Raw genomic sequence first — 12,988 nt, 5'->3', positions numbered from 1 at the left:
TTGCGCTGCTATTCCGTCCCGTTTATACTGCACACATCTAACGGAGCGCAGCAGGAAGAGTCGTCATTGTCGCCCTCGTTCTCTTTCAAAATTGTACACACGTTGTCTTTTGGGGGCAGGAAAGGAGCCAGGACAGTCCACCAGCCGTCCCCCGTCCTGGTGACAGCATGTCACTCTCAGGGGGCGTTTTGCATTAAGGGGTTTTATATTTAAACAGTTAAATGGTTTTCTCACATGCTGCCTATCTTTACTCATCAAAGTCTTATTTAAGTGTTCAAAATGACACTTTGTTTTTCTTTAGCCTCCTTATTGGCTTTAAATTCCCCTGTAGCCATTGTTTTGGTTACTGTTTGAAATCCAGTTAGTTTTTACTGATGAAATCAAGCTGATGAAAAAAATAGGTATTTATAAGTTCTAATAACATAATGTAATACTATTTAATGATAATTCGTATTAATAAGTATCTTGTATTCACATAGTCTGTAATGAATACAGAAATGAGTAAGTATCAAAGGAAATGTGAGAATCACTTTTTAATCATGTCATCAAACTTTTTTCTGATTTAGGTTTGTAAATGAGAGGTGGAGCGCCACCATTCTGTTATAAATTAGTTACTGATCATTTGTTCATGCTGTGATTCAAAATATCAGCCATAAGATTTTTTGTTAAACAAACAAGGTAACAATGAACAATGGGTGAAAGAAATAAGAGCCAGTTTACACATTTACACAGAGATTTGTTTTGTGTAAAATCATTTCTAAATTGGTCAAATAAAAAGATTTTCGATAGAGAGGTGGCAAACATCCCCCCAGATCTGAGTGTAATGGTTTGTTTCTGCAGGTTAACGGACCTCCAGCTGGTTTGGGTTCTCAGTTTTACACCATTTGCTTCACCAGATACCAATAATCAGGAGTTTCTATTTGCTCTGATCTTTGCAATGAACTGAATCCTGAATTCAAACATATTAGATTATGAACTGGAATGAATTGAATTTTTTTATTTGGATTGTGGATGAATTACAATGAATTGGAATATTATTTCGAATTACTGTAGTTGAATATATTTGTCTTTATAAACCTCTAGTGCTCGGTCTGTAACGGCTTGTTAGATCATGTTGTTGTACAAGTAAACTGAATTATTCCAAATATCAATGCTGTACAGGCATAAACTCCTGATATGACTGGGTCGGCTGGGTAGGCCTCGTCTAATCCTTGACGTGCATAAAGATGGCCGTGACTCACAGGACCCTGATGTGTTTGAGGCCAGAGAAGTCCGTCTTGGTGATGACCGTCAGGTTGTTCCCATTCAGGTCTCTGAAACACAAACAAGATGACAGAAAATTAGAGAACAGGAAGAAACGCTTGAACATGTAGCAGTCCACTCTCAGTGTTTATGTGGTTATCAGTTTACTAAATAAATTAACAACAATTCAGCATCATAGACTGTATAAAAGCTTGATACTCTGTGGTATGACTAATACAAGAATCAAAATTAAAATTAAATTAAATTAAAAAGTTGAAATATGACACAAAAACTCTTCATTCAATAGCTAAACATTCTTGCTTTTTAAATGTACCTCAAAAATGTGCATAAGATTGATATTTTTAAATGACTTTATTTTTTCGGATTCACTCTGGACTGTCCACTTGTAGAAGAAATACTTGCAGAGGTCTGAATATGCATATCAGCCTCCATTTAAAATGGAGCACTCGCAGCCTCTAACAAGCTGATTGACTGAATATAACTCCAGAAAAGGAACAGTTGAGCTCATAAAGGCACTTCGAGAAGGTAATTCAACAGGAAAAAGATGAAGGTAGAAAAATATGTTGATGTTTTCTGTCAACTGTGTCTAAAACTTGGAGTAATTACAGAAGAAATGGAAGGCTGCAGAACTGAAGCAGACAGCCAGGTGAACCAAGGAAGATGTCGACACAGATAGACGCCTGGAGAAAATATGCCTTGAAAGTACCAGATAGACAACAAAAGAAATGGAAAAGCAATCAGCAGATGCAGAAGCCGACGGTTGTAACTGAAATGTCGGAAGGAAGTGGGATTTAAATCCAGAAGACAAGCCTAAACCATCATTAACACCTCAAAGGAGTAAACAAGGTTACAGGGAGATAAAGACAAGCCGTCATAAATCATGGATGATTAGATGAAAGTGATATTTGGTAATGAATCAAGAATCTGTTTTGTGCAAGGAAGTGATGCTGAAATCTATTGTTGGCTGCATGTCCAATAAGTTTCCACAGTCATTACTGTTGGGGGCTGAATGTCAGGTGAAACACCAGGGGAGATGGGCCTAATTTCAGCTACTTTGGCTTTTATAGCCCAGTTATAGCAGCGGCCAGCACTATGTGTCCCAGACTTGTCCCAAAGCTCATGAAAAGGGGCACATTTGGGTTTTGTTGTCGTCTGAGCCATGTGGCGTAAATGTCAGAAGCTAGTTTTGACATTGGATATGGCAATTATTGTAAAGGCCAGGCTTGCTCCAAAGATAAAATGAGACATTGACCCAAGTCTGGTAGGTATGTGACGAGGTTTAAGCAGCCATGCTCAACTTGAGTCAATGCCATCCATCTGTTATCTATCCTATAGACAATGGACTGGATAATTGGATTAGATTATATGATAATTGATTAGAAAATTGGAATAAGTGGGTATATATGACAAATGGATGGTCCAATTGTCATCAATACCCACTTATTCCAATTCAGGGTCATGGCTATCTGCCAGCTCCCTTCTGGGGGATCCCAGGTCTCTTCAGGCAAAGGGCAGGGGTGCACCCTGGACAGGTCACCGGCCCACTGCAGGTCCACACGTACACCACACATGCTCCAAGGCACTCCTACACTGCAAAACTAAATTCCAAGAAAGTTCAAAAAAGCCTTGTTTCAAGAAAATTAGAAGACTGTTCTGGACCATCCATCCATCCATACATCCATACATACATCCATACATCCATACATACATCCATCCATACATCCATACATCCATCCATACATCCATACATACATACATACATACATACATACATACATACATACATACATACATACATACATACATACATACATACATCCATACATCCATCCATACATCCATACATCCATACATACATCCATACATCCATCCATACATCCATACATACATACATACATACATACATACATACATACATACATACATACATACATACATACATACATACATACATACATAGATTTTCAACACCTGTTTTATCCTTTGCAGGGTAACGGGGGTCTGCTGGAGCGTATCCCAGCTCATCACAGGGGTACACCCAGTACTGGAGTTGAGGGGGGACGGCATCCCCCCCTGAAATAAAAACGGTCCAAATCATCCCCCCTGTAAAACTGCCATCCCTCCTTTCCATCCCTTATGTCATTTCATCAATGAATGTGGTTTTACTGCTATTTCAACATTTAGAGTCTTCACCAGAAAAATAACTTATTTGACAATTTTCACCTGTTTCAAGTACATTTTCCCTCGAAATAAGTAGGAAAATCTGCCAGTGGGATCAGATTTATCTTCTTATTACAAGCAAAAAAATCTTGTTCCACTGGCAGATTTTTCTACTTATTTCAAGTGAAAATCTACTTCACTACACAGTACTGGGTCCACCCTGGACAGATCACCAGTCCATCGCAGGGCCACATATACACAAACAACCAGACACACTCACACTCACACTCACACCTACGGGCAATTTAGAATAATCAGTTAACCTAGCATGCGTGTTTCTGGACTGTTGGGGGAAGCCGGAGTACCCGGAGGGAACCTACCCGAGCAGGAGGAGAACATGCAAACTCCACACAGAAAGACCCCGCTGCGCCAGGGTGGAACCGGGAACCTTCTTGCTGTGAGGCAACAATGCTGACCACTAAACCACCGTGCTGCCCGCTGTTCTGGACTATTTTGGCTAGTTTTAAGAATTCCAGTCACAACTTTTTCTTACACCATTAGCAAAGATATTTTTACTTAAAATAAGACAACTTTGACTAGATTTATGTCTTATTCGGCTCTATTCTTGGGGGGCGGGGGGATTGCAGTGTACAGGCAGTTTAAAAACACCAATTACCCTGACATGCATGTTTTTGGACTGTGGGAACAAGCTAGTACCCAGGGAAACCCACACATGCACAGGGAGAACATGCAAACGCCACAGAAACTCCTGCCGAGAGGAGAACCACAAACGTCCACGCTGTGAAGCCACAGCACTACCCACTAAGCCGCCATGCTGCTCTCAATCCCTTTAATTGAAGCCAAATGTGAGCCATGGACAACTACAGATATGAAGCAAATTTCTTTGATGTCCTGGCATCATTAACTCCACAGCATCGTGCACAAGTGTTCACCGAAATTCTGAAGATTTACTCATTTCATCAGTCGAAGGTAAATTAGGTGATGATGACGAGGAAGTCACGTTTTAGGGTGATAATGCATCTTATGAAAGAGCAAAACATGATCAGACATTTCTGCAGGAAAGACAGATCAACTCAAACATCTGGATGTCAGTCCAGTTGGAAATCTAATGTGGAAAATGTTTAACTGACAGACTGCTAAATCCATATCTTTTTGCCGGGAGTTTAAGGTGATCCTTGGGTCTTAGGTCCCGTTTAACATGTCGTTCTTTTAAATGTAAACACTTTTTTAATACTAGGATATGTACAAGAAAACTTCCTTAAAGGGGACATATTATGGCATTTAATGTATATTTTAAACAGGCCTTGAATGTCTTAAAAACAATCTAAAGCTTGTTTTTTCTACATAAATCAGAAATCCAGCCTGTGGGCCCTGTCACTAGTTTTACCGCTTCTAACCTCTTTTTCTGTGCTCCATTCTAAGGGAAGGGGGGGGTATGATAATGAGGCTCTGTGCTGATTGGCTCCCTGAATGACGGGTAGCAGGGGAGGAGAATAAACCTCGCTCCGCCAGAGCAGCCCGAGCCTGTAAATAAATACAACACTGAATTTTCACAAATGGCAACTTTATTGTTAAAAAAATAAAATATGAGTTATATATAAATAACATTTATGCACTATTTCAGCCGGATCTGCCCAGCGGATGCTGAACGCTGGCCCCGGAGCCACGCCCGGCGTGGCTCCGGGGCGCATCGCCCGTTACCGGTGATCAAACCGACAGATTTCGCTGAAAATCTCGGAGGGTGAAGCTGATCCAGCCTGGGACGGACCCCAGAAATCCCTGCTCCCAAAGCGGCTGGGAACCTGGACAATTTAGTCGGACGGACCGCGCTTTGGGAACCAGGAGGTAGGCTGGAGCCGCGCGCATCACCACGGCTTTAACCATGGAATCTGACCGGTTCCGACCGGCCGGGACCGCAGGAACCCGCCTGGACTGGTAGCAGGGACTCCCGGGGACCGACCAGCGGAATTTCAGCCGGATCTACCCAGCGGATGCTGCGCGACGGGCGCCGCAACCCCACGGCGGGCGCACAGATCGCCTCCGGGGCGCATCCTGTGCGCATCGCCCGTTACCGGTGATCAAACCGACAGATTTCGCTGAAAATCTCGGAGGATGAAGCTGATCCGACCTGGGACAGACCCCCAAGGACCCAGCTCCCAAACCACCCGGGAACCTGGATGATTTAACCTGGATCCGCGGCGCCATGGCGCAGATTCAGAATGGCTCAAAAAAAGGTCACGTGACACTGGAAGACTCACTCAGGGGGGGTCAGAGAGCTTGCAGAATTCCATGGTATTTTATCTCCCCTGGCAGGGTGAGGGGAGACCACTTTATCTATGTTAAAACAAGAAAAAACGTGTTTTTCATAATAGGTCCCCTTTAAACACAGGTTTGCTATCATTTAATAAGGTCATTAACTTACCTGCTCAAAACCCCCGGTCATCACTGCTTCTCTTAAAAAAGAGAGTTTAATTCTGTTCTAGTAACAGCTTTTTCCTATAACTTCTTTCCCATTCTTGGTCATTGTGATATATGCCATGCTTCAATTATAATATTGATCTTTGCTAACATTTGAAGGCACTTTGTCAGCGTTCCCACAGTTCAGAGCCACTGCCTACATCCCTTCCCAACACACGTGTGTGTAGGCTCATACGGGACTGGTCATGAATGGGTTTAGAAATACACAAATCTGTGAGAGCTTGACACACTAAAGTCTGACAAAATGGTCATAAGGTAAATTTCAGTTCAGCTATGTTTTTATACAAATATCGTTTTCATTTTTCCCCCTTTTATTTAAAAAGACAAAGTAGATATCCCTCTACATGACGCCTCCAAACAGTTCACATTGATCCTGTTGTTTGGAATTGGTCTCCGAGGGTTTGTGGGCAGGAGTTCACCTGGAGGACAGGCTCGCTCTTTAACCCTAAATCAGCCTTCAAAAGCTGAGAGCTACAAGACAATCAGGGAAACAGTTTCTACCAGATGTTTGTTCAGATGCATTTAATGTCCTAACGCTGCATTTACCCCAAGCACCCAGGTATACCAATCAGTAAAACGACTTAATTTTGTTTCAACTCTCAGTATAAGGCATTACCTACGCCCGTTATCTGATATTTTACTGAGCTAGGCATTCTTTTCATGCAGAGGCTGCGTCACGCTTGAGAGGCATAACCCTGTGACCTCATTGTCTGCCGTGATTGACAGCTATGAAGAAAGCGAAGGGATGATGTCATTCTTCCCATGAGGCTTTGTGGTAGGAGAGGTAAAAGGATCCGTGTGCATGTACCTGTATGTGTGTATGTGTGTATCTGAGTGTGTGTTTGAGGAGTGTTGTGTTCCTGTAAAGGGTGGAGCATAGTCTCACATTGTCTGGTCCTGTATGAAGGAGCGGGAGGGAGAAAGGGATAGCGGATGTTGGAGAGGGGGGTGTGGGAACCAGATCTACAGTTCACGCATAGAAATGCAAAGAAAACAACTGGTGAAACAGAAAAACAATCTTCATAGCCGTGAACTGTGGCACGGTGGTGTCGGATTCAGCTTCCAAGGGGTTTTGTGAGGAGTAAAAATAAAATATAATTAAAGCAGGTAAACTCTAAAGTTACTTTCTCAGTGGACAACATGGATGAATGCTCAGAGCCGTCACGTCACGGTACATAGACGGCAGTTCTGCGCTCACTCCAGAGCGGCCCGGTGGAGTCGGCCGGCAGTAGAGATGACAGGTGTGCTGTAATCACGTCTGAACCGTTTGATTCCAGTGTATAAACTACAATAAATGGGTATGTCAAGGAAAACTGTCTTTGTCCAAAACGTTATGAAAATATTAACCTGAACATCCATCTATTTACAGAATTAGTTTCCTTTGGGCAAAGATCCTGCCCAAGCGCTCCGTATCTAACATGTTTGTCATGGAGTTCTCATTAGCAGAGATTACTAAGGCACCATTTCTCTTATGTGGCACGATGCAGCGCTGTGGAGAGTGGAGACGACCCCGGAGTTAGCTTCTGCATCTCCAATCCGGGACCATATAAGAGAGCTAGTCCAGTGCTTTTTAAAGACCAAACTCTGTATTTTATATAATTAAAATACCTTCATTATCTGACAGATAGTAAAGTCTATCTATTGTATTGTGTTGTTTGATCGAATAACAAACACAGGAAATGGCTCTTTTTCTGCCTTTTCACAAGTAGAACAAATGTTTCACAAATCACAAACTCTCCTTTACGTAGTTTTTACTGGACAAGTTTGACAAGTCGAAAGTTTGATGCTGTTTTTTCAATTTCAGAGGAGGGGTCCAGGTGCAGATTTGGTGGGCTGAGCCCGCCCTGTCCCCCAGCTGCCGCCAGCCTCGGTAGACTCTCCTCCACAGGTGTGTAAATAGAGACTACACATCACTAAAACCCTCCTTAACAAGTCTGCCTTGCCAACACTGCATCTTCAGTGCAGCCTCTCCTCCAGGTAAACACCTGGGTATCTATAGTCCTCCACCACCTCCACCTCTTCACCCACCACGGCAGACCTGAAGTTTGACTCATTATTGGTCCAGAATCCTCCCCTTTGTTCACATTCAAGACCAGCTGATTGTGTCCACACCCTGTCACCAACGGGTTCAGCGGTTTTCTGTGTTCAGTCTCCACCGACTCAAACATGGAACCTTTCAGTCTCACAATCTGCGGTATATTTGTCAGGTAGTCAATAATCCAGGGGGTGGTGGAGGCATCCAACTGTGTTTTTCAAATAGTTGTACGGGGTGAATCTTGTTTAACACACTGGAGAAATCACGATCTGTGCCGTGCTGCCTGTTAGCATATAGCGAAGGCACCTAAATAAGTTTCAATAACTCTAATTCCATCGCAAAAGACAAGATGCCATGGCTCCGAGAGGTACTTACTTAGTTGAGCCAATAACTAGTCATAATTAGTTGAGCCTCTGCACATATTTCTTTACGCAAGATGTTCAGACATCTGTTCTAGAGCAGCGGAGGGCACGTTGATAACGGATGTGCAGAGATGGCAGAAGTATGGATCCCATATAAGCGAATCATGCAGGCTCTCGGTTCTCTGAGACTGACACCATCTGGACCTCCAGCCTTATCGATGTGCTATATTGTGCTTTTATAGGTGAGCTATTATAATGTTGCACTTCTCAAAGGTTTTTATTGCTTCATATTCATGAGGAAACATCAAAAAAGCAACAGAGCCAGCGGTCATGTTGAACAAATTTGAATTCAAATTAAATTCTTGCTCAATTCGTTAAGTCATATTAGATAGAAAAGTGAAACATCTTGTCTGAGTGACCACAGGATGTTTAACTCTGTTTGACCCCAGAGGTAGTGGAGCTGTTCTTCTCTCATGTTTTATCCGAGCATAGATGCAGAAAACAGGTTGAGATGGAAACAGATGGTGTGGGAGAAGCCAACGGAAGAAAGAGAAGACATTTTTAACCGAGCATACTCAACAGGGGTTATAAGTTGAACGAATCATACCAAATATTTCAGATGAGTGAAATTAAACAAACTAAATCCCTGCCAAGTAATTCATGCAAAGCCAGCAAAGTAGTCATTCCCGTGGAGTCAAATATTATTTTTGCTGTTCTTACAGTATGAAAATGGAGGAAGGAGGAGGGTGTCCAGAGAGATGAAGTGGAGGCAGAAGCAGCGGATTGGCTCGGAGAGATGGAGTAAAGGATAGATGGATCATGGCAGGGGGTCCAGAATCACTCCCTGGATGTGTGTGAAATTACCCTGACAGTTAAACTCCACAAGCAAAACAAGCACTGGACTGGAAGAGATGGAGGCATCCAGTGAGTTATGGCCGCATTTTCACACGCTGTGTTAACATATGCGGAAGCTCAGAGGAAAAAAACCCACCTAAGCGCTTATTGCAAAATACCCACAGGAGTTGTCTTGTTGTGAGGCGAAGGAAGGAGAAGAACAGAGACACCGTCCCGCCCTGATGAGGCGTGGCTGATTGAGTTTTGTGCAGCATGGCGGGGTCAGGGGGTCAGCTAAGCGGTAGGCTCCCCTCGAGTGGCGACTCGGCCAAACAATAGCTCATTAAAGCAGAACGCGTCTCGCACATGCACACACAATCGCAGCCTCACTGGGCAGCGGGGCAGTTGATCGGCTCAGCGCCGCTCTGTACTCTTACATGAGACGGGGAAGGAGACCAGCAGGGGGGCAACTTGAGAGAAGTCGTTTGGATAGAGAGACAACAATGAAGACATAAACCCTATAGAAAACAGAACTCTCTTTGGACTGTTAAACTGTTGTGTTGGTGTTGATGTGTCGGGGAGGTGGCAGTCCTGGAATGTGTCAACTACTATGCGTTCCTTCAAATTACCAACCTCCAGTACAAGGCTTTCTCAAACACCAGACATGCTCCTGCACCGTGACAGACTCCCAGTGATGGTGGACACATGCAAGTAGTCATGTGGCCAGTCGATGCCAATGATCATTAATCTGCTGAACATCCGTGAAGGATGGAGCAGCAAGGCCCAGTTAAGTATCAAGATACAAATCCACCTTAAAAAAACCACGTATGCAGACACTTGAAAGAAGAGCAGAGTTAAGCTTGAGTTATGGTTCTGCGTCAAAACGACGCCGTGCCTTCGGCGTGTGCTACGCGTCGACGCAGACCACACGCCACTCACTGACGCTGTTACTGACGTCACCTCCCGAAAATTGTAACTACGCGTCGAGGCGACGCATACCAAATGCAGACGAGAGGGCTGTGATTGGTTCGCTTGGTAGCAACACATTTCCGGTTTCCGGTTTGAAGCAGTCATGAACTTTCAGCGCTCTTTTCTTCGTGTATGTGTGATTTTTTTTGTTTAGTTTTTTTGCACAATAGTTGTCCTTATCTTTTTGATTCACAGTGACCAGAAAACGTTGGATAAACCATTCAGGAAAAGATGGCAAACTAGCGGTCACGGGGGGTACTGCACCGTGGAGAAATGGAGTGACGGAGAAGTCCGAAGGTTCACGACGGCGTCACGGCAACGGCGTGTGCTCTGCGTTGGTTTGACGCAGAACCATAACTCAAGCTTTATAGTATATCATCTCAACGGATCTGAATACATAACGAACTGTGACACCGTTTTACTCAACAGCACAACAACTGCCAAATCGTAAACCGTCATCCAATCAGGTTTCTTTGATTTCAACTGTCCATTTGTTCTGTGGAGGTTCACCCTGCCTTCAGTCTCAGTGTGAGGACAGAAATCAGGTTGAACCGAATTTAGTGACTTGGAAAAATGTCCCAAATCGAGTCCTCTCAAAATTTGAGTCCCAATTCACTGAATTGAGTGTCATGTAAATGTTTTCTATAATAGTAGTTAGAGGCAGATGCTCCTGTGTTTTCACTTTGTCCCCAGCTCAACATAGAGGACAGCACGGTGCATGGCCCCATCGTGGACCAGTGACTAGTCCAGAGTGTACCAGGCCACTCACTCGATGACACCGACCCCCCCACCCTGAACAGCATGAGCTGGGTTTATTAGATGGATAAACTGTGGGAACGCAGCATTACGAGGTAGAGCAAGAAACGCAGATATGCAGGTGTTTGACTGGATAGTGTCTCGTATGACACACTGGGGAGAAAGCCAAGTCTCCACGCCTGTCGGGGTACCAGACTTGACTTTTTGATGAATAAGATAAGAGAGTGGTGGTAACAGTCAGTGACCTTTGTAGGCCGGAAAATGTCTGCATCAGCAGCTCCAAACTGGAGCTTTATATTTGTGTCAAATTACAACATCATAACTGCTTTATGTTTCTGTAGCTGATCTGGATGTTAGAAACCCTGTACCTACCCGTAGTGTGTAACCTCTTGAGAGTAAACCTAATCACCCAAATTAACTCCAAGATGATAAATGCTCATCAGTTCTGACTTTTTTTTTCACTCAGTCAGATGTTAAGATCTTGGATCAGTTTAGATCTTTTGAAAGAAAGGAAGAGAAAAATTACCATTTACCAAACTGAACCCCTTTAGGGTTTTGTTTCCTCTTTGTTCCTTTCTCAGATTGGGACTGAGATCATGACCCAGCACACGAAGTAAAGCATCAGGCAGCATCAGAATGACAACAAATACTTGGATGTTCAGAATATTTTTCAGCATGAAGAGAAAACCATGCAGTAATAATCCTAGTCTGTGTAAAATCTAATCTGTAAAGGACCTCTCATCTTGCACTAGACTGCAGGGCCGGTGTAAAAGGGAATCTGAATTCAGCCTAATATAACTATCTGGACTCAAAATCATTACGGATCTACATTTGCCTTTCGAAATGATGAATATGCCTTTGTCTACAACACTTTAACATGACAGCAGTAACATGTGTTTTTTGTTGAATGAAACTGTGAAATGATGTTGCACAGCTATAACTAAATCCTCATAAACAGGTACGTGGTGCCACAAAGCAGCCTGTCACCAAAGTTCAAGCCCCATCTCAACAAAACATTCACTTTTCTGCTGTGCTGGCTGTTGCCGTTGGCAACAGCCAGCTAATAATCAAATCAATAACATGATTGGTGTTACGTGAACGTATGTATTGAAACTGTTAGTGATCACAGCACCAAATATTGCTCTATATGATATAAAAAGAAACTTCTGCTCTTTTATCGTGACACTGCTACATGGCATGTGAACAGATGTTCCTATTACACATTTTCTTGTGCGACGAGGCGACTAGCTGCTAGCTACTCATTCACTTATGTCCTTCTTCTTTCTCACTCCTTCATTTCCCCTTGTTTCCCTGACTACTTGAAAAAACTCTCTTTCTACTTACTCCCTCTCTTTGTTCCCATCTTTGCCATCTCTGTTTTTTTTTCCTTCTCCTCTTTCTGCCGCTCATCCGTCATCTTTTTCCCCAGTTGCAGCACATTGGCTGTGACTAATATTAGCAGAAACAAACAAACACACACACACACACAGGTCTAATGACACTTCATTAGTGGCGTGTTTCCCACTGAAGGGCCGCAGGGGACTCAGATGATTATAAGAGATGGGCACAGGGAGAAGAGAGGACAACGGAAAAGCCGGGAAGGCAGTCACCAGTGGTGAAACTGAGAAAGAGACGGAGGGAATGGAATGGAAAATGAAACAGAAAAAATCTTGACAGTCTGAAAGCGGTTCATTCATTAAAACAGTATCTGTAGTAATTACAATTAACTGCTATTTTGCTCTTAATGTTTATTCCAATTTAATGTAGGGTTTTATCCAGCAGATGATAAAGTCCCTGTGTTATAAACAGTGACATCTAAGAGTTATTTAGTTGACCAAAACTTTATCCGTAGTCTTTGCTGTTTGCCCTTTTGACTTTTGCATGAGATGAATATGAAATGACATTAATCACAGAAGAGTTGCAGCTCTTCTAATCGGTACCAGCCAAAAGTCTGTATGGATGTTCAGAGAACTAGTCCCCAAATATGTTGTTCCTTGACATGCTGTTTCTAATGCAAATCTTCCCTTTTGCAGATGATGTTGTGTTTTATTGCTTTGCACCCGATCCATATCTTAGTGAGCTGCATACATTTTTAGTGGAGTGCAGGGTG

At 43.1% G+C, this 12,988-nt stretch overlaps 1 protein-coding gene across 1 annotated transcript in view; it reads right to left on the bottom strand.

Moving 5' to 3' along the window:
* The window catches only part of slit1b (slit homolog 1b (Drosophila)), a 113,300-nt gene that overhangs the window by 90,692 nt on the left and 9,620 nt on the right, over window positions 1–12,988 (bottom strand). Inside the window, exon 2 of the mRNA XM_061727672.1 lies at window positions 1,242–1,313. Coding sequence (XP_061583656.1) covers window positions 1,242–1,313 — 72 coding nt within the window. The remainder of the gene's footprint in view (window positions 1–1,241; window positions 1,314–12,988) is intronic.

Source organism: Cololabis saira, chromosome 1 (genome assembly GCF_033807715.1).
Source record: "Cololabis saira isolate AMF1-May2022 chromosome 1, fColSai1.1, whole genome shotgun sequence".
Lineage (NCBI taxonomy): Eukaryota > Metazoa > Chordata > Actinopteri > Beloniformes > Belonidae > Cololabis > Cololabis saira.
This window is presented reverse-complemented; position numbering and strand designations above follow the sequence as displayed.